Here is a 20543-nt window from a genome sequence, read left to right as displayed (position 1 = left end):
CCCTGTAATCTTTTACCATCAGGAGTCTTCGGTCCCACACCACCAGGTTCAGGAACAGTAATTACCCGACAACCATCAGACTTCTGAGCCAGTGTGGATCACTTCACTCACCTCAACACTGAACTGATTCCACAACCTGCAGGCTCATTTGTAAGGATTCCACTTCTCCTGTCTGTTTATGTATACCTTTTTGTAAATTCTCTTGTATTTCTGTACTTTCCTGTGAATGCCTGCGAGAACATGAGTCACATGGCGATGTATGGTGATATCGGTGTACTTTTTGTTTTCTCACGACAGGCCAATCGAGAGGAGGGTGACGCAGATTTGGCTCGTGCAGCAGAAGATGCCAAGGTACGGAAAAAGTACAGAGAGCAGAATTTACACCTGGGGATGCCAAAAGCAAGCTGAAGGGGGAAGTGATTTTAAAAACTGCGAATGTTGGAAATCTGAAATAGAACCAGAAAATACACAAAGTGCTGTGGGAACTCAGCAGGTCAGACGGCACCTATGGAGAGGTGCCATTCTGAGGCTGTGCCCTGTGGTCCTAGACTCCCCCACTATAGGAAACGTCCTTTGCACATCCACTCTATTTAGGCCTTTCGATATTTGATGGGTTTCAGTGAGACCTCGCCCCTCCCCATTCTCCTAAACTCCGGTGAGTTCGGGCCCAGAGCCATCAAATGCTCCTCATATGTTAACCCTTTCATTACCCAGATCATTCTCAAAGACCTCCTCTGATGCCAACACGTCCTTTTTAGATATGGGGCCCAAAACAGCTCACAATACTCCAGGTGTGCTCTGACCAGTTCCTTGAGAATCAGAAGGTGGGCGAAGGGAAGGAGTACCGTCTGACAGATGAACCCCATCTCCCCACATTCTTATTCTGGCTTCTGCCCCCTTCCTTTCCAGTCCTGATGAAGGGTCTCGGTCTGAAACATTGACTGTTCCATAGATACTGTCTTACCTGCTGAGTTCATCCAGCATTTTGTCCCCTCTTCACCCCATTCCCCCCCTTTTGCTCTCTGCCATCTCTGCCCCCCACTGTCTGCCTCCCCCTCTCCCCCTCTTCCCACCTCCACCCTCTTCTCTCCACCCCTCTACTTCCCTCCTCCCAGCCCCTCTACTCCCCTCCTCCCACCCCCTCTACCCCCTTCTAGCCCCCCTTTACGGCCCTCCTCCCCGACCCTCTCCTCACCATTACCGCTCTCTCACCACCCCCCTCTCTCTCACCCCCCGCTGTCTCACCCCCCCTGTCACCCCCCCCTCACCCCTCTCTCTCACCCCCCTCTCTCTCACCCCCCCTCACCCCCCCTCTGTCTCACCCCCCTGTCTCACCCCCCTGTCTCACCCCCCCTCTCTCTCACCCCCCTCTCTCTCACCCCCCTCTCTCTCTCCCCCTCTCTCTCACCCCCCTCTCTCTCACCCCCCCTGTCTCACCCCCCCTGTCTCACCCCCCCTGTCTCACCCCCCCTGTCTCACCCCCCCTCTCTCACCCCCCCTCTCTCACCCCCTCTCTCTCTCTCACCCTGCCCCCCTCTCTCACCCCCTCACCCCCTCTCTCCCCCCTCTCTCCCCCCCTCTCTCCCCCCTCTCTCCCCCCCCTCTCCCCCCTCTCCCCCCCTCTCCCCCCCTCTCCCCCCCTCTCCCCCCCTCTCCCCCCTCTCCCCCTCTCCCCCCCTCTCTCCCCCCCCTCTCTCCCCCCTCTCTCCCCCCTCTCTCCCCCCTCTCTCCCCCTCTCTCCCCCCTCTCTCCCCCCCTCCCCCCTCTCCCCCCCTCTCCCCCCCTCTCCCCCCTCTCCCCCTCTCTCCCCCTCTCTCCCCCTCTCTCCCCCCTCTCTCTCCCCCCCTCCCCCCCTCCCCCCTCTCTCCCCCCTCTCCCCCCTCTCTCTCTCACCCTGCCCCCTCTCTCACCAGTCCTCCAGTATTTTGTTCCCCTTCACCCCCATTCCCTCTTTTGCTCTCCACCATCTATGCCCCCCCACTGTCTGCCTCCCCCTCTTCCCACCTCCACCCTCTTCCCCCCACCCCCTCTAACCCCTTCACTGCCCTCATCCCCCCGCCATAACCCTCTCCTCACCACTGCCCCTCCTCCACCCCCCTCCCTCCACCCCCCACCCCCCACCTCCTCTCTCCCTCCTCTGCCTGTGATCGTATCTGTGGGAAAGTATTGTGTACAAATCAGGTTCTACGTTTCCTGCACTGCAGGCCCTTACCCTACCCCAAATGCGGTATTGGTATCTAGCCAGCTTCGGGATGTTCTGTCAGGTGGTTCTGCAATGGAACTGTGTCGGTCCATACTCATCCTGTCTGTCACATTAGCAATGTCTCTCTTCTTTCTTTTCTCTGCCAACCTTGTCAGCTTATCACAGGCTACCTGGTAAGTCACTGTAGGAGATTCATTCCTGTGTCATCCTGGGCACAAGGAACTTCAAGCTCTGGTTTCTGTAGTATTCTGCAGATGTGTTGTACAAGGTGATATAAGGTGCATGTTTTGTACTGTGTGAAAGTCCAGGCATATATACAGCGTATAGCTAGGGTGCCTAAGACCCTTGCACAGTGCTGTATTTCTCAACGTGGAGCGGAGAGCGAGTCTGTAAATCTGGCGGAAGTAAAGGATATTGGGAATGGCGAGGGTGGAGCGCCACGGGAGGGGGTGGGACAGGTGGCAGGAAAGGAATGTCAGGACTGGAGGTGGTGGGGTGGGGAGTGCAGACACACCCAGCCCTGAGACCCCAGACAATGTCATTGATTCCAAACAACTGGTTGATTGATCATTACGGAATATGTTTCTGGTATTTCCTGTCCCCTTCCCCTTTTCCCAACCATAGTTCCCCTCTCCCTGTCCACTTCCCACTTTCAGTCCGCAATAGAGACCCATATCAGAATATCAAAGTGATCTAAATTAATTACAAATATAGAACACAAAATAATTGATTGCATAAGTATTCACCTCCTCCTGCCCTTTAATTATGACAACCAAAGAGTGCAGTCAATTGGTTTTAGAAGTCACATAATTAGTTAAATGGAGATCAACTGTTGCAGTTGATTGTAGTAAAAATACTCCTCTATCTGGAAGGTCCAACTGCTGGTGAGTCAGTATCCTGGTAAAAACTACACCATGAAGACAAAAGAACACTCCAAGCAACTCCATGAAAATGTTATTGAAAAGCACAAGTCAGGAGCTGGATACAAAAATATTTCCAAGTCACTGGATATCCCCTGGAGTACAGTTAAGTCAATCACTAAGAACTGGAAAGAATATGGCACCGCTGTAAATCTGACTAGAGCAGGCTGTCCTCAAAAACTGAGTGACCGTGCAAGAAGGGGACTAGTGAGAGAGGCCACCAGAAGACCTGTGACAACTCCGGAGGAGTTACAAGCTTCAGTGGCTGAGATAGGAGAGACTGTGATACAACAACTGTCAGCCGGGTGCTTCACCAGTCGCAGCTTTATGGGAGACTGGCAAAGAGAAGGCCACTGTTGGAAAAAAATGCTCATGAAATCTCAGCTAGAGTTTGCCAGAAGACACGTGGGAGACTCTGAAGTCAGCTGGAAGAAGTTTCTGTGGTCTGATGAAACCAAAATTGAGCTTTTTGGCCATTGGACTAAATGCTATGTATGGCGTAGCAGGCCCTGGAAGGCTTGTGAAGGTAGAGGGTAAAATGAATGCAGCAAAATACAGGGAAATCCTGGATGAAAACTTGATTCAATCTGCAAGAGAACTGCAACTTGAGGGAAAGATTTGCCTTCCAGCAAGACAATGACCCCAAGCATAAAACCAAAGCTGCACAAGAATTGCTTAAAAACAACAAAGTTAATGTCCTGGAGTGGCCAAGTCAGAGTCTGGACTTCAATCCAATTGAGAACTTGTAGCTGGACTTGAAAAGGGCTGTTCACTCACGATCCCCATGCATTCTGACAGAGCTCGAGCAGTTTTGTAAAGAAAAATGGGGAAACATTGCAGTGTCCAGATGTGCAAAGCTGATAGAGACCTATCCACACAGACTCAAGGCTGTAATTGTTACCAGAGGTGCTTCTACTAAATACTGACTTGAAGGGGTTGAATACTGACGCAATCAGTTATCTTGTGTTTTATATTTGTAATTAATTTAGATCACTTTGTAGAGATCTGTTTTCATTTTGACACAAAAGTGTTGATCAGTGTTAAAAAAAAGCCAAATTAAATCCACTGTAATTCAATGTTGTAAAACAATAAAACATGAAAACTTCCAAGGAGAGTGAATACTTTTTATAGGCAGTGTATGTGTGCCCAAGACTTTGCACAGTACTGCATGACAAAAAGTTTAAATAAAAGGTGTTACTGCTACTGGTGCTGTCATAAATAATGTGTGCTGGGTGTTCAGAAGCCTCCCAGCCTGGGGAAGAAGCTGTTAACCAGCCTAACAATCCTTGTTTTCATTTTGTGATACATTCTGCCTGATGGTGGGAGGTCAAAGAGATGGTGGTTCAGATGGGAGGGGTGCTTGACAAAGTGCGGGCTCTGCAAACACAGAGCTTCTGGTTTACAGCCTGGATAGGGGTGAGAGAGACCTCGATAGTTCTCTCAGCAATCCTCACAAACTGTGACTTGTGTTCAGGTTTCTCATCTTACCAGTGAGAGATCCCAGGTTGCCGGTTCAAACCCCACCACAGCAGTTGCGGAAATTAAATAATTAGGGAAATCAGGAATATAAAACCCTGGTTAGACCACACTCGGAATATTGTGTTCAGTTCTGGTCACCTCGTTACAGGAAGGATGTGGAAGCTTTAGAGAGGGTGCAGAGGGGATTTACCAGGACGCTGCCCGGCATAATGTCTTATGAGGAGAGGTTGATAAGAGGCAGAGATGGAGTGGACAGCCAGAGAATTTTTCCAAGGGTAGAAATGGCTCATACGGGAGGGTATTATTTTAAGGAGATGGGAAGAAAGTATGGGGGGGGGAATGTCAGAGATGTTTCTCTTTGCACAGAATGGCGTTTTTACACAGTGTAACACCCTGCTATTGGTGATGGTAGGTTCCCTAAAACTTCCCTATCCATGTTTCTGTCCAAGTATGTATTTAAATGTTGTTAATGTTCCTGCCTCTACCATGTGCTCTGACAGCTTTTACTATACACGGGTGACCTTCTGGGTGATAATGCTGCTCTTCCAGTTCCTAATCAATCGTTCCCTCTTCCCCTCCTGATTTAAGTTCCGTAGCCTTTACTTCTCCAAGTCGGCCATCTCCCACTTTCTCCTTTCCACTCTTAACTTTATCCTCGGTGTAAGGGCACTTAGGGAAGGGTAATAAATACTGGCATGCCAGGATTGAATGGGAAAAGGCCATAGGAGCAGAATTAGGCCATTCAGCCCATCAACTCTGCTCTGTTATTGCATCATCTCTGATATATTTTTTCTCTCAACCCCGTTTTCCTGCCATCTCTCCGTAATATTTGATGCCCTGACAAATCAAGAACCTGTCCACCTCCACCTTAAAGATAGACCTTAAGACATGGGAAATTTAAATCTTTCAGCCCATCGTGTCTGCTCCACCATTCCATCATGGCTGATTTATTATCCCTCTTAACCTCATTCTCCTGCCTTATCCCCTTAACCTTCGATACCCTGACTAATCAAGAACTCTGCTTTAAATTTACCCAATGACTTGGCCTCCACTGCCGTCTGTGGCAATGATTCCAGATTCACCACCCCTGGCTGAAGAACTCCCTTCTCATCTCTGTTCTAAATGAGTGTCCCTGTATTCTGAAGCTGTGCCCTCTGGTCCTAGGCTTCCCCACTGTAGGAAACATCCTCTCCACATCCACTCTATTTAGCTCTTTCCCTAAGTTAGTGTGGTGGGTCAGTGGTGGGGGAAATCTGGAGGGGGCGCTTCACCCGTGTGAGAATTGCTATCAGCGGGCATGGAGAGCGTACTTTATCTTACAGCTGGGGTGTATGGTAGTGTGGCGGTTAGTGCCACACTATTACAGCTTGGGGCATCCTGGAGTTCAGAGTTTAATTCCCGTATGTGTCTGTAAGGAGTTTGTATGTTCTCCCTGTGATCATGGGGGTTTTCTCCGGGTGCTCCAGTTTCCTCCCACAGTCCAGGGTTGGTAGGTTAATTGGTCATTGTAAATTGTCCCATGATTTGGCGAGGGTTAAGTCAGTGGGTTGCTGGGCGGTGAGGCTCGTAGGGCTGGAAGGGCCTGTTCCACGCTGTATCTCTAAATAAAATAAAGTCTTTCCCCTGGGAAGGGAGACAGTGCAGGTCTCACCCCATCCTCCCCCCCCCACCACAGAAAAGGCTGGGGACAAATTGTCTCTGTGATCTGAAGATCAGGAAAGGAATGTACGGGGTTTGTGGTGGGTGAGATGGGGAGGGGTCCGTGCGGAGAGAGACACCACAATGGTTAAAGAGGCCTCTCTCCGGTTCCATGAATGCAGATGTAATTCCGATGCCTTCTGATTCCCAGGAATTGTGCAGCTCCAGCGATGAGGAATCTGCCTCAATGGAATCGAAGTTCGTCAGTATACTGTGCACCAGGAGTTACGCCCACCTCAGGAGGGGTGAGTTCACCCACGATGTTTCCCAGTCCCTGCACCCCCCAGGATTCCTGACGCCATCCCCATTCCCCCACCCTCCCGTTTTCCAATGTGTATGACTTGGGCTGAGAGAGAGTCTGCTCTTCACCTTGTCCCCTCCCCCATCCCTTCCCCATCCCTCCCCCCCCAGTCCACATATTTACCACGACCTCTGACATTCCCCCTGTTTTTTCGTTAAAAACACCATGAGACATAGGAGCAGAATTAGGCCATTCAGCCCATCGAGTCTGCTTCGCTATTCCGTCATGGCTAATTTATTAACTCTTTCAAATCCACTCTCTTCTGCTTGTGACCTTTGACACTCACTAATCAAGAACCTATCAACCTCCACTTTAAATATACATAATGACTTGGCCTGTACAGCTGTCTGTGGCAATGAATTCCACAGATTCACCACTCTTTAGCTAAAGAAATTCCTCTTCATCTCTGTTCTAAATGGATGTCCCTCTATTCTGAGGCTGTGCCGTCTGGTCCTAGACTCTCCCACTATAGGAAACATCCTCTCTACATCCACTCTCTAGACCTTTCAATATTTGGTAAGTTTCAATGAGCTCCACCTCATTCTTCTAAATTCCAGTGAGTACAGGCCCAGAGCCATCAAATGGTCCTCATACATTAACCCTTTCATTCCTGGAATCATTCACATGAGCCATCTCTTGACCACCTCCAATGTGAGCACATCTTTTCTTCAGTAAGGGGCCCAAAACTGTTCACAGTACTCCAAGTGAGGCCTCACCAATGCCTTATAAAGCCTCAACATTACATCCTTGTCCTTGTTCTAGTCCTCTCAAAATGAATAGTAACATTGCCCTTGCCTTCCTGACTGCTAACTCAACCTGCAAGTTAACCTGCAGGGAATCCTGCACGAGGGCTCCCAAATCTCCTTGCTCCCCTGATTTCTGAATGTTCTCCCTGTTTAGAAAATAGTCTTTGCCTTTAATCCTTGTGCATACACTTCCCTATACTATATTCCATCTTTAAGTTTTTGCCCATTATCTCAATCGGTCTAAGTGCTTCTGCAGACTCCCTGCTTTCCCAACACTACCTACCCCTGCATTTATCTTTGTATCGTCTACAAACTTGGCCACAAAAGCATCAATTCCTTCATGCAAATCCTTGACATACACCGTGAAGAGAAGCGACCCCACACAGACCCCTGTGGAACACCACTAGTCACCAGCAGCCAACCAGAAAAGGCTCTCTTTATTCCCACTCTTTGCCTCCTGCCAATCAGCCACTGCTTTATCCATGCTAGAATCTTTCCTGTAATACCATGGGCTCGTAGCTTGTTAAGCAGCCTCATGTCTGGCATCTTGTCAAAGGCCTTCTGAAAATCCAAGTACACAACATCATCTGATTCTCCTTTGTCTGTCCTGCTTGTTATTTCTTCAAAGAATTCCAACAGATTTGTCAGCAAGATTTTCCCTTGAGGAAACCATGTTGACCTGGAAAAATAAAAGTGGCCTAGGTCTTTATGTATATTAAAGGCAGAGATTGATAGATTCTTAATTAGCCAGGGCATGAAAGGATACGGGAAGAAGGCAGGAGATTGGGGCTGAGAGGAAAATTGGATCAGCCACGATGAAATGGTGGAGCAGTCTTGATGGGCCAAATGGTCTAATTCTGCTCCTATATCTTATGGTCTAAAATACCTATTCAGTTTGACCACCATTTCTTTGTCCTCCATTACCACTGTTCCATAGTCATTTTCCAGCCGTCCAATATCTGCTCTCGCCTGTCTTTTACTGTTTATATATTTTTCCAACAGTCACCTTAAAAGTATGCCCTTGACATGATTCGCACGCTCCATTCCCTGCATAATCATGTGTCTAAGAGCCTCTTAAACACCTCTGTCGTATCTGCTTCCACTATCAGTGCTGACAGCCCACTCCCGGCAGCCACCTCTCTCCGTGTAAAAAAATTCTAGCACATTTCCTTTCAACTTTCCCCCACACACCTTAAGTACTTATCCTCCGGTACATGACATTTTTATCCCAGAGTAAAGATTCTGACTGCCTAATCCATCTCTGCCTCTTATAATTTATGAGCTTCTAACAGGCCTCCATCACTCCAGTGAAAACAACCCAAGTTCATCCCCCTTCTCTCTTTTTCCTTTTCCCCATTCTGCTTCCCCTTTTACCGCTTCTCTTCTCCTCACCTACCTACCCGCCCAGTGCTCCTCCTTCCCTTTCTCCCATAGTCCTCCCTCCTCTCCTCTCCTACCAGATTCCTTCTTCTCCAGCCCTTCACTTCTTCCACCTTTCACCTCCCAACTTCTCACTTCATCTCCCCTCCCTCACACCCCCATCTTCTCTCTCACCTGTCACTTTCCAGCTTGCCCTCCTCCCCCACCCCACAACCTTTTCATTCTGGCATCTTCCGCCTTTCCTTTTCAGTCCTGAGGAAGGGTCTCGGCCCGAAACGTTGACTGTTTGTTCCTCTCCACAGAGGCTGCCTGACCTGCTGAGTTCCTCCAGCATTTTGTGTGCGTGGCTCACATTTATCCAACCTCTCCTTATAGGTAACGCTCTCTAATCCAGGCAGCACCCTGGAGAACCTTTCCTGTGTCCTCACCCAGTCTGAACATAATGTGCTGTTATTGCAGAAATCACGCACCGTTCCCACACTTTACAACAACAGCGACGTTACTATGAACCTCACAAAGCCTTGTGAAAAGCACTTTCTGGTTTTTGAGATGAAGGTGCACTCTATGCACGGACGTTGAACCTGAAACACCCAGGTCTGAGTATACTGATGCGCATCTTCGGTGAGGAGAAGTTACACATTCGTTTATGTAACAAATAGACAGACACTTCAACGTCCAAGGCTGTTTGTTTATTCATTGAGACACAATACAGAACAGGCCCTTCCAGCCCTTCAAGCCGTGTTACCTGGCTACCCTCCGACTTAACCCTAGCCTCATCACGGGACAATTTACAATGACCAATTAACCTAACCGGTACTTGTCGGGACTGTGGGAGGAAACCCACGCGGTCACGGTGAGAACGTACAAACTCCTGACCGGCAGCAGTGGGAATTGAACCCGGGCCGCTGGTACGATAAACCGTTGTGCTAACCACTACACTCTGTGCCGCACCCCTGTGGATGGCGGTGTGTGGGACATGGGGCAGAACTATGCTATCAAGCATAGTGGTTAGCACAACTCTTTACAGTTCCAGTGACCCAGGTTCAGCTCCCACTGCTGTCTGCGAGTTTGGATGTTCTCCCTGGGTTTCCTCTGAGTGCTTCATTTTTCTCCCATAGTCCAAAGACGTACGGATTAGTAGGTTAATTGGTCACATGGGTGTATTGTGCATGGCAGGCTCGCTGGGCTGGTGGGGTTTGTTACCGTGCTGGATCTCTGAACCTAAAATAAAAAATATATCTATCTGGCTGCAACATAACCTTCTGACTCTCACACTCACTGACCCACCCTGCTGACGATTCACGTCCTTTTCAGTATTTCAGGATTACATTAAGCTGACTAACAGGGACATCGAGCAGGCCATCAAGACCGAGATGTCGGGAGACCTAATGTACGGGCTGATTGCAGTCGGTGAGTCTTTGCGAACGACTTGGTGTTGGGCTGGGAGGGTGCCGGAAACCTGGCGTAAAGACAGAAATCGCGGCAGGGTCAGCACACCGCCAGTGACCCAGGTTTTTTTCCTGCTGCTACACGGATGGAGTTTGTACACTCTCCCTACGACAGTGTGGGTTTCCTCCGGGTGCTCTGGTTTCCTCCCACAGTCCAAAGACGATTGGGTTGTAGGTTAATAGGTCACCTCATGAATTTGCCTGCCTGCGCTGCCCTTTCTCTGTAACTGTAACACCTCATTCTGCATCTGTTACTGTTTTATCTCATTCTACCGCAGTGCCCTGTGCAATGATCTGATCTGTATAACAGTACATAGGACAATAATAAACCAATTTCAATTCCATTTCGTTCATTCGATATCTGCCATGTTGTTTGAGGTGGACAGTCATGGTCTTTCCATGACTATGATTGTTTCTATAAAAGTGGCTTGGCATTGCTGCCTTTTGGGCAGTGTCTTTAGACCACGGTCAGCCAAGCCATTATCAGTACTGTCCAGAGGTCGTCTGCCCGGCATCAGTGGTGGCATAACCAGGACGTGTGATCGGTACCCCCTGCTCAAGCGACCATCCACCGCCTGCTCCCATGGGTTCACGTGACGGGTGAGTGTGGGGGGGTGGGGGCTATGCAGGTGCTACACTTTGCTCATTGGTGACCTGCAGGCTAGCGGAGGGAAGGAGCACCTCACACCTCCCTTGGTGGAGACATATTTCTGGCCTGCAACCCATAACTCTGTTTGAAAGATATCATTAAACTTGCTTCTACCACCTGGTTGTCATTAAATTCCACAAGGTGAATTCAGATTTTACTTGCTGACAGTCCAGTGTTGGGGACCTCTAGATGATAAAGGTACAATTGTGATGCACCCAAAGTTTTCCTTTCTCTGTCTCTCCTAGTGCGTTCCATCAAGAACAAACCGTCGTTCTTTGCGGAGCGGTTATACAAGTCCATGAAGGTAAAGTACAATGTCTCTGTCAGTAAGCTACCTTATGTATTTATCTTATTGTGTTTTTTTTGCGCTGCATCGGATCTGGAGTAACAATCATTTTGTTCTCCCTTACGCTCGTGTACTGGAAATGACATTAAACAACTTGAATCTAGAACCTGCCTCCATCGCCACTCAAGGGGGCTCATTCTAGGCACCCACCACTCTGCAATGTAACACTTTATTCTGTGTTCTCTTTCTGTCTTTCCTTGTTCCACCTCAATGCACTGTGTAATGAAATTGTCTACAATGGGTCGTCAAAACTGCCCAATGCATAGTCATAGTCATAGTCATACTTTATTGATCCCGGGGGAAATTGGTTTTCGCTACAGTTGCACCATAAATAATAAATAGTAATAGAACCATAAATAGTTAAATAGTAATATGTAAATTATGCCAGGAAATTATGAAATAAGTCCAGGACCAGCCTATTGGCTCAGGGTGTCTGACCCTCTAAGGGAGGAGTTGTAAAGTTTGATGGCCACAGGCAGGAATGACTTCCTATGACGTTCTGTGCTGCATCTCGGTGGAATGAGTCTCTGGCTGAATGTACTCCTGTGCCCAACCAGTACATTATGTAGTGGATGGGAGACATTGTCCAAGATGGCATGCAACTTGGACAGCATCCTCTTTTCAGACACCACCGTCAGAGAGTCCAGTTCCATCCCCACAACATCACTGGCCTTACGAATGCATCACTGGCACCAGCCTTCCCACCATGGACGTATATGCAGAAAGGTACCGGGAAAGGGCCAGTTACATTATGAAGGATCCCACCCACCCTGCTCATGGATTGTTTGTCCCACTCCCATCAGGGAGGAGGCTACGTAGCATCCACACCAGGACCACCAGACTCAAAAACCGTTACTTTCCCCAAGCAACACCCCCACCCACTAACCCACCCCTCCACACCCCCAACCACCACGACTTTATCATTTCCTGTCAGTCACCTGATGTACAGACACCCCTGTGCCCAGCGTCACTTTATGGACATACACTCAATCTATGTAGAGAAGCTATCAAAAGCCTCCTCCTTGATGGTAGCAATGAGAAGAGTGCGTGCCCTGGGTCATGGGGCTGCTTATTGGTGGATGCCGGCTTTTTGAGGCATCGCCTTTTGAAGATGCCCTCGATGCTGGGGAGGCTGGTGCCCATGGTGGAGCTGGCTGAGTTTGCAACTTTCTGCAGCTTTTTCTGATGCTGTGTAGTGCCTCCCCTCCCCTGTCACAGTGGTGTCAAGAAAACAACCTCTCCCTCAATACCGCCAAAACAAAGGAGCTGGTTGTGGACTACAGGAGGAATGGAGACAGGTTAGCCCCTATTGACATCAATGGATCTGGGGTTGAGAGGGTGAACAGCTTTAAGTTCCTCGGCATTAAGATCACCGAGGATCTCACGTGGTCTGTACATACCGTCTGTGTGGTGAAAAAGGCACAACAGTGCTTCTTTCACCTCAGACGGTTGAAGAACTTTCTACAGGAGCACAATTGAGAGCATCCTGACTGGCTGCATCACTGCCTGGTATGGGAACTGTACTTCCCTCAATCACAGGACTCTGCAGAGAGTGGTGCAGACAGCCCAGCACATCTGTAGATGTGAACTTCCCACTATTCAGGACATTTACAAAGACAGATGTGTGAAAAGGGCCCGAAGGATCAATGGAGACCCGAGTCATCCCAACCACAAACTATTCCAGCTGCTACCATCAGGAAATGGTACCACAGCATAAAAGCCAGGACCAACAGGCTCCGGGACAGCTTCTTCCACCAGGCCATCAGACTGATTAATTCATGCTGATATAATTGTATTTCTATGTTATATTGTTGTACATGATATTTATTATAAATTACTATAAAATCTACATTGCACATTTAGATGGAGACGTAACAAAGATTTTTACTCCTCATGTATATGAAGGATGTAAGTAATAAAATTCAATTCAATTTAATTCAACATCTATAGAAATTTGTGAGAGTCTTTGAGAAAATCTCAGGGTTGGATTTGTGACATATATGTGCTTTGATAATAAGTTTACTTTAATTTCAGCAGCTGTCTTTCTGGTGAGGGAGTGTTGCAGGATTTAGACCCAGTGACAGTGAAGAAATGGGATCGATTTCCATGATCAACATGGTCTGCAGTGCTGTGAGGTACCTGCAGATGGCGGTGTTTGACAGGGAACACTTGAGCACAGAAACAGGCCCTTCAGCCCACAATGTTGTGCTGAACCATTGCAACTAAGGGCACCTAATGCCTTCTGCCCACGTATGGTCCCTATCCCCCACTCTTTGTATGTTCGTACATCCATCAAAGAGACCCTAAAACACCTCTTGTCAAACACCACCTTCTCCACCACCAAAGTTCAAAGTAAATTTATTAGCAAAGTACATATACGCTAACATATGCAACCCTGAGATGCATTTTCTTATAGACATACTCAATAGATTTATAGAAGAATAACCATAACAGAATCAATGAAAGACTGCCCAGCTAGGGTGTTCAACCAGAGTGCAGATGACAACAAACTGTGCAAATACAAAAAGAAAGCACTAATAATAATAAATAAACAATACATATGAAGGACATGAGATGGAAAGTCCTTGAGAGTGAGTTCATTGGTTGTGGGAACAGTTGAGTGAAGTTATCCCCTCTGGTTCAAGAGCCTGGTAGTTGAGGGGTAATAACTGTTGCTGAACCCGTGGTGTGAGTCCTGAGGCTCCTGTATCTTCTCCCTGATGGTAGAAGTGAGAAGAGAGAGTGTCCTGGGGGGGGTGGGGTTGCTGATGATGGATGCTGCTTTCCTGTGACAATACTTTGTGTAGGTTCACTCAGTGGTGGGGAGGGCTGTATCCGTGATGGACTGGGGCTGTAACCACTACTTTTTGTAGGATTTCCCATTCAAGGGCAGTGGTGTTTTTGTACCAGGCTGTGAGGCAGCCAGTCAATACACTGGACAGCGCATTCCACTCTCTGTGGAGACAGAAACCAGTCTGCTCCCCACACACAAAATGCTGGAGGAACTCAGCAAGTCAGGCAGCAACTATGGAGAGGAATAAACAGTCGATGTTTTGGGCCAAGACCTTTTGTCAAGACTGGAAAGGAAGAGGGAATATGCTAGAATAAGAAGGTGAGGACGGGAGAAGGAGTAGATGGGTGTGCTGGGACCACAGCTGTTTACAATATATATTAATGATTTAGATGAGGGAGTTAAAAGTAACATTAGCAAATTTGCTGATGACACAAAGCTGGGTGGCAGCTTGAAATGTGTGGAGGGTGTTATGAAAATGCAGGGTGACTTGGACAGGCTGGGTGAGTGGGCAGATGCATGGCAGATGCAGTTTAATGTGGATAAATGTGAGGTTATCCACTTTGGTGGTAAGAATAGGAAGGCAGATTATTATCTAAATGGAGTCAAGTTAGGAAAAGGGGAAGCACAACGAGATCTAGGTGTTCTTGTACATTAGTCACTGAAAGTAAGCATGCAAGTACAGCAGGCAGTGAAAAAGGCTAATGGCATGCTGGCCTTCATAACAAGAGGAATTGAGTATAAGAGCAAAGAGGTCCTTCTGCAGTTGTACAGGGCCCTGGTGAGACCACACCTGGAGTACTGTGTGCAGTTTTGGTCTCCAAATTTGAGGAAGGACATTCTTGCTATTGAGGGAGTACAGCGTAGGTTCACAAGGTTAATTCCCGGGATGGCGGGGCTGTCATATGTTGAAAGATTGGAGCGATTGGGCTTGTATACTCTGGAATTTAGAAGGCTGAGAGGGGATCTTATTGAAACATATAAAATTATTAAGTGATTGGACACGCTGGAGGCAGGAAGCATGTTCCAGCTGGTGGGTGAATCCAGAACCAGGGGCCACAGTTTAAGAATAAGGGGTTGGCCATTTAGAACGGAGTTGAGGAAAAACTTTTTCACCCAGAGAATGGTGGATGTATGGAATGCTCTGCCCCAGAAGGCTGTGGAGGCCAAGTCTCTGGATGCTTTCAAGAAAGAGATGGATAGAGCTCTTAAAGATAGCGGAATCAAAGGTTATGGGGATAAGGCAGAAACTGGATACTGATTGTGGATGATCAGCCATGATCACAGTGAATGGCGGTGCTGGCTCGAAGGGCCGAATGGCCTTATCCTGCACCTATTGTCTATTGTCTATAAGAGACAAGAGGCCAGAATGGGGAATTATAATACTTCAGAGAAGAAGCTTTCTAAAGCGGTAACATAACTGGTTGCCTTGTCTGGTAAAGGCAAGCGCATCATACACTGCCTTTGTCCCTGTGGTAGAGGTGGTGGTTGTTGTAGGAGTGACTGTGGGAGTGGATGTTTGGATGCAGATGTGATAAATAAAAGAATTTGAATCTGAATTCTGACTTTGACCTTCCCCTGGTGTGTGTTTTCCAGGGAGCTGGGACGGATGACAGGACTCTGACCAGGATCATGATTTCCAGAAGTGAGATCGACTTGATGAACATCCGCCAGGAGTTCAAGGAGATGTACGATGCCTCACTGCACTCCTTCATCGAGGCAAGTCTCACACCCTTAACCTCTTCCTAAACACACGAGATTCTGCCACTGCTGGAAATCTTAACCGACAAGCACAAAATGCGGAACTGAGCACTTGTGCAAATGTTTTTTTTGTGACTGTGTGTGATGTAGTAGCTACTGTATGTGTGCTGTGTGATGGTACGTATTGTATTTAGAACCCTGTCCCTGTCCCCGCAGCAATGCTGTTTTGTTTAGCTCTATGCATGTGTGTGCCTAAATTTTAATTCTGGCCCAGCAAGCCATGTCACCTTGCACCCACCTTTTTAACCCTCGCCTAATCACGGGACCAATTAACCTTCGAACTGCCTTTGGACTGTGGGAGGAAATCCACACCTTCGTGAGAAGGTTGTACAAACTCCTTACTGACAGCGCCGGAGCCGAACTCCCAACTCCAGTGTGGTGACCAGTTTGAATTTGTGGTCACAAAATGAGAAGGTTCTTGTAAAGTCTAATCTGGCTCCTTAAGGGCTTAGGGCAGGGGGGCCCCTTGGTTAATGGTAGGGGTCTGTGGCGTAAAAACGATTGGGAACGCCTAGCGTAGAGCAGAGAAACTTCAGCCCAACTGGTATTTCTCTCACAAACGAGAGCAAATCTGCAGATGCTGGAAGTCCGAGCAACACACACAAAATGCTGGAGGAGCTCAGCAGGCCAGGCAGCATCTGTGGGAAAAAAAGTACAGTCGATGTTTTGGGCTGAGCCCCTTCGGCGGGATCCGATTAACCCTAACCTGATCATGGGACATTTACAGTGATCAATTAACCTACCTGGTACATTGTTGGCCTGTAGAGGGGAAACAGGAGGACCCAGAGAAATCCCTTGGAGGGAGGACGTACAGAGACCCCTTACATCATCACTGGAATTGAACTTTGAACTCCAGAACGCCCTGAGCTGTAATGACCTCCACGTTACCGTGACGCCCAGTGAGCTAGTCCTTCCTGCCCGTATTTGGCCCATTGCCCTCCAATCGTCCCCTGTCCATCTACTTATCTCAATGACAACACCCACAAAGTTCTGGAGGAGCTTCACAGGTCTGACAGCGTCTATGGAGATGAATTAACAGTCGATGCTTCGGGGAAGGAAGGGGGAAGACGTCAGAATAAGAAGGTTGTGGGAGGGGAAGGAGTACAAGCTGGCAGATGTTAGGTGAAGCTAGGTGAGTGGGAAACTATAAGACATAGGACCAGAATGAGGCCATTCAGCCCATCAGGTCTGCGCCATCATTCCATCATGACTGATTTATTATCCTTCTCAACCCCTCTCTCCTGCCATCTCAACATAACCTTTGACACCTTGACTAATCAAGAAGCTATCAACCTCCACTTTAAATACACCCAGTGCCTTGTTCTCCGCAGCATTCTGTGGCAATGAATTCCACAGATTCATCATGCTCTGGCTAAAGAAATTCCACCACATCTCTGTTCTAAAGGGACATGTATAAACTTATACACTTCTATGAAGTCTCCTCTCATGCTCCATCGCTCCAAAAGTGGTCCTAGTTGGAGCATTCCTGACGGAGGTGGATTGGGAATGTTGGCCAGAAGAAACTTCGGCCTGATCAAGGACATGGGAAGCAGACAAGCCAGTTGTCTTTGTTTCCCTCCCATTTTGTGGACTCTGAACAGTTTCTTGCTCTTGGATAATCTAATCAGAGCAACTGAATGTGAACACATGAAGCTTCAGGTAATGATCTGCTAAACCTGAGACCATTCTCAACCAAGTATCCATTTGTTATGTAGAGGGAATGGACCCTGATCTGATTCTTGTTCTGGGACAATCTAATCAGAGCAATATACCTGAGACCATTCTCAGAGGAGTAGCTACTTGTAAGATGCCAGACCTGCATCGGTAATCTCATTAGACTCTGTCTGGGTTGCCTCATTTCACTGGTTTGGAGCAGTCAGAGTGTAAAGACACAAATACTCAAGGCTGGAGTGGGCAGAGCCACGGAACAATGTTGGCTGTAGCCCTGTACAATGACCAGTAAGAAGGTGTCCCAGGTAGGTCAGGTGACCTTGAACCAATGGGGTGGAGAGCCAATGGTTCAAATGATGAAGAACAGTATAAGAGTCAGGAGCTCCAAATACTCAGGGGCGATAACTCTCCAGCAGCCAGAGACCAACCATCGCCGATAAGGAGGACCCCACGGACACCAGGAGATCGGGACCACAAGGAACGCCTGGCCAGCGGAGACTCATTTCCCGGATAATATCCTTTTCTCTTCATTGACTGTTCATGGAGTGTCAGGGGTTCTAGTAGGGAGCACACGGGTAGATAAGAGTGTGAACCCACCTGCTTTTTTAGTTCAAATAATAAAAATTACTTGTCAGTACATAGATCACTATTACAAGGGGTGGTTCTTGTAACAGGAAGACCTCAAGGAAAGAAGGTGGTGGTTTGTGGACCAGTTGGGGAACTCCATGAATGAGCCAATGTTTGTAAAATGCATTTTACGATAGCAGATAGTGTAACACTGTTACAGTGTCATCTCAACGATCAGGGTTCAATTCCTGCTGCTGTCTATAAGGAGTTTGTACATTTTCCCTGTGACTACGTGGGTTTTCTCTGGGTGCTCTGGTTTTCTCCCGCATTCCATGGATATCCGGGTTAGGATTAGGAAATTGTTGCCGGACACTTGCAGGCTGCCCCTAACACATTCTCGGACTGTGTTGGGTACTAACACGAACAGTGCATTTCACTGTCCGTTTTGACATTTCGATGTACATGTGACAAATAAGCCTAAGCAATTTCCTTCTCCAGAGAGGGTGCAGAAGAGGTACAGCAGGAAGATGCCTGGATTGAAGATTAAATTTGATTTTATTAGTCGTATGTGGAATCATTGAAACAGGCAGTGAAATGCACTGTTCTTGTCAATGATCAACACAGTCTGAGGATGTGCTGGGGACAGCCCGCGAGTGACGTGTTGTTAGGGATGGTGAGTTGTGAATGTGTTATGTAGGCGACTTTTGCAAAATCCTCTCTGATTTGATTTGACGCAAATGATGAATTTCACTGTAAGTTTCAACATATGTGCGTCAAATAGAGCTAATCTTTCATCTTTGAAGGTATCATCCTTATCTGCATGGTGTGTTAAATAAATGCCCTTTCTGTTTTCGTTCCTAGAGTGATACGTCGGGGGACTACAGTAGCGTTCTTCTAGCGCTGTGTGGTGGAGAGGATTAGAAATGGTGGTTCCACCCTGTCATGTTGGTGATGTCCTTGGCCGCAGGAAGAATGTCAGGACAGGGTCATCTTGGGACGAAATGCCAACGTTTCCAATCCACCCCCTCCCAGCCCCATGACCTATCCCCGCAGCAGGAGCCTGGGTTGGGATCGAGCTGACCCCCACGTGTGTCACTGTGCATGTGATTCTGCTCTCTTTGTTCCCAAAGCACCGAAATCCCCACCGGGACTCTGCCAGAAGGTCAGAATTCTCTGATCCGGCCCCAGTCCAGGGAGTCATCAAACTTCAGGTTCTGTGGATCGACCCCTCCGGATCTGTGATCTGGCTCCTGCCATTGGTGGCCTGCAGTACCTGACCTTTGACCGCTGCTTTTCAGTGGTGGATTTTACCCTGTTCCTTCATCCCGTGTCCCATCGGAAGACTGAACCTGGCCTTGCCCTCTCCATGGGATCCCTGTTCTCCAATAGTCTGGGGTCATATTCCGCTCCCTACCCCTGTGGAGACAATGTGCTTCACTCTCAGTCTTACATCCATTCCCCTTGCCCCCTCAGAACCCCACACACTCCCTCCGAATCTCACTCACCTCCTCAAAATCCCCAACCCTTGGTGCCTCCGGTTCTGCTATCCCAGTACTTCAGTGAAAGGAAAAGCTCTGTGGGTTAACTATCAGATGAAAACTATTTGAGGTGATGGAAGATGAGGAAGGAGTGGGGTTGGTAGGTGAAATGGAGGAGTGAGATTCTGCAGCCACGTTTTTGGGCAATCCATCCATTTGGCCTGGGTATCCCTTCTTGACCCCACCCCCATGCCTTCTGCCACCAAAACTGGAGCTCTGAACCCCCCTCTGCCTCTGGGATGACATCACCACTGATACCCCCACCCAATCCTACTGGTCCCCCAACCCCTCACCGCCGATTTCCCCATGGCTCCCTTCTAGACGCAATCTATATTCCTCTTAGTGCTCCTTGAGCTTGCAAATCAGCCTGAGTTTGTTTTATAGAACGGAAGAAGCCAATAAACATGTAAAGATCCACCTTGGCTTTGCCTTCGATTTCTCTAAGATGTCAAGAAGCAAAAAACTTCTTCAAATGAGGGGACGCAGTGATCTATCTATGTTAGCTATCTGTCTCTCTGTCTTTCTGATCATCTGTCTATGCGACCTATATATCTGTCTGCCTATCCATCCTTCCTGTCTGTCCATTCAGACTGCTTGTCCAATCTATCAACCTGTCTTAACTGTCTATTCTGACTACCTCCCCTACCCTCCCTACCCACCTACCCTACCTACTCTCTCTACCTATCTGACCTACCCACCTACTCCACCCACACGTGCCCTACCTATCTACCTACCCTGCTTACCTTCCTCCGCTACCTTCCCTACTTTACCTACCTAGGACAGAATTCTCCCTGCCTTTTGAGAAGGAGAAGCTAAAGTCAGATGTATCAGTATTACAATGGAGTACAGGGAATTATCGAGGCATGAAAGAGAAGCTGGACAAAATTGATTGGAAGGGGTCACTAACAGGGATGATGGCAAGACAACAATGGCTGGAGTTTCTGGGAGCAACTTGGAAGGCGCAGGATAGATACATCCCAAAGAAGAAGAAATATTCTAAATACTGGGTGATACAACCATGGCTGACGAGAAGTCAAAGCCAACA

At 48.0% G+C, this 20543-nt stretch overlaps 1 protein-coding gene across 1 annotated transcript in view; it reads left to right on the top strand.

The window, feature by feature from the left end:
- The window catches only part of anxa6 (annexin A6), a 96155-nt gene extending 76240 nt beyond the window's left edge, over positions 1–19915 (top strand). Inside the window, 7 exon segments of the mRNA XM_072264631.1 lie at positions 109–150; positions 298–351; positions 6452–6545; positions 10042–10137; positions 11070–11128; positions 15558–15680; positions 18822–19915. Coding sequence (XP_072120732.1) covers positions 109–150; positions 298–351; positions 6452–6545; positions 10042–10137; positions 11070–11128; positions 15558–15680; positions 18822–18881 — 528 coding nt within the window. The 3' untranslated portion in view covers positions 18882–19915.
- The last annotated feature ends 628 nt before the right edge of the window (positions 19916–20543 follow it).

This window comes from Mobula birostris, chromosome 7 (genome assembly GCF_030028105.1).
Source record: "Mobula birostris isolate sMobBir1 chromosome 7, sMobBir1.hap1, whole genome shotgun sequence".
NCBI lineage: Eukaryota > Metazoa > Chordata > Chondrichthyes > Myliobatiformes > Myliobatidae > Mobula > Mobula birostris.
The sequence above is the reverse complement of the archived record's forward strand: the minus strand, read 5'-3'. Positions and strand labels throughout refer to the sequence as shown.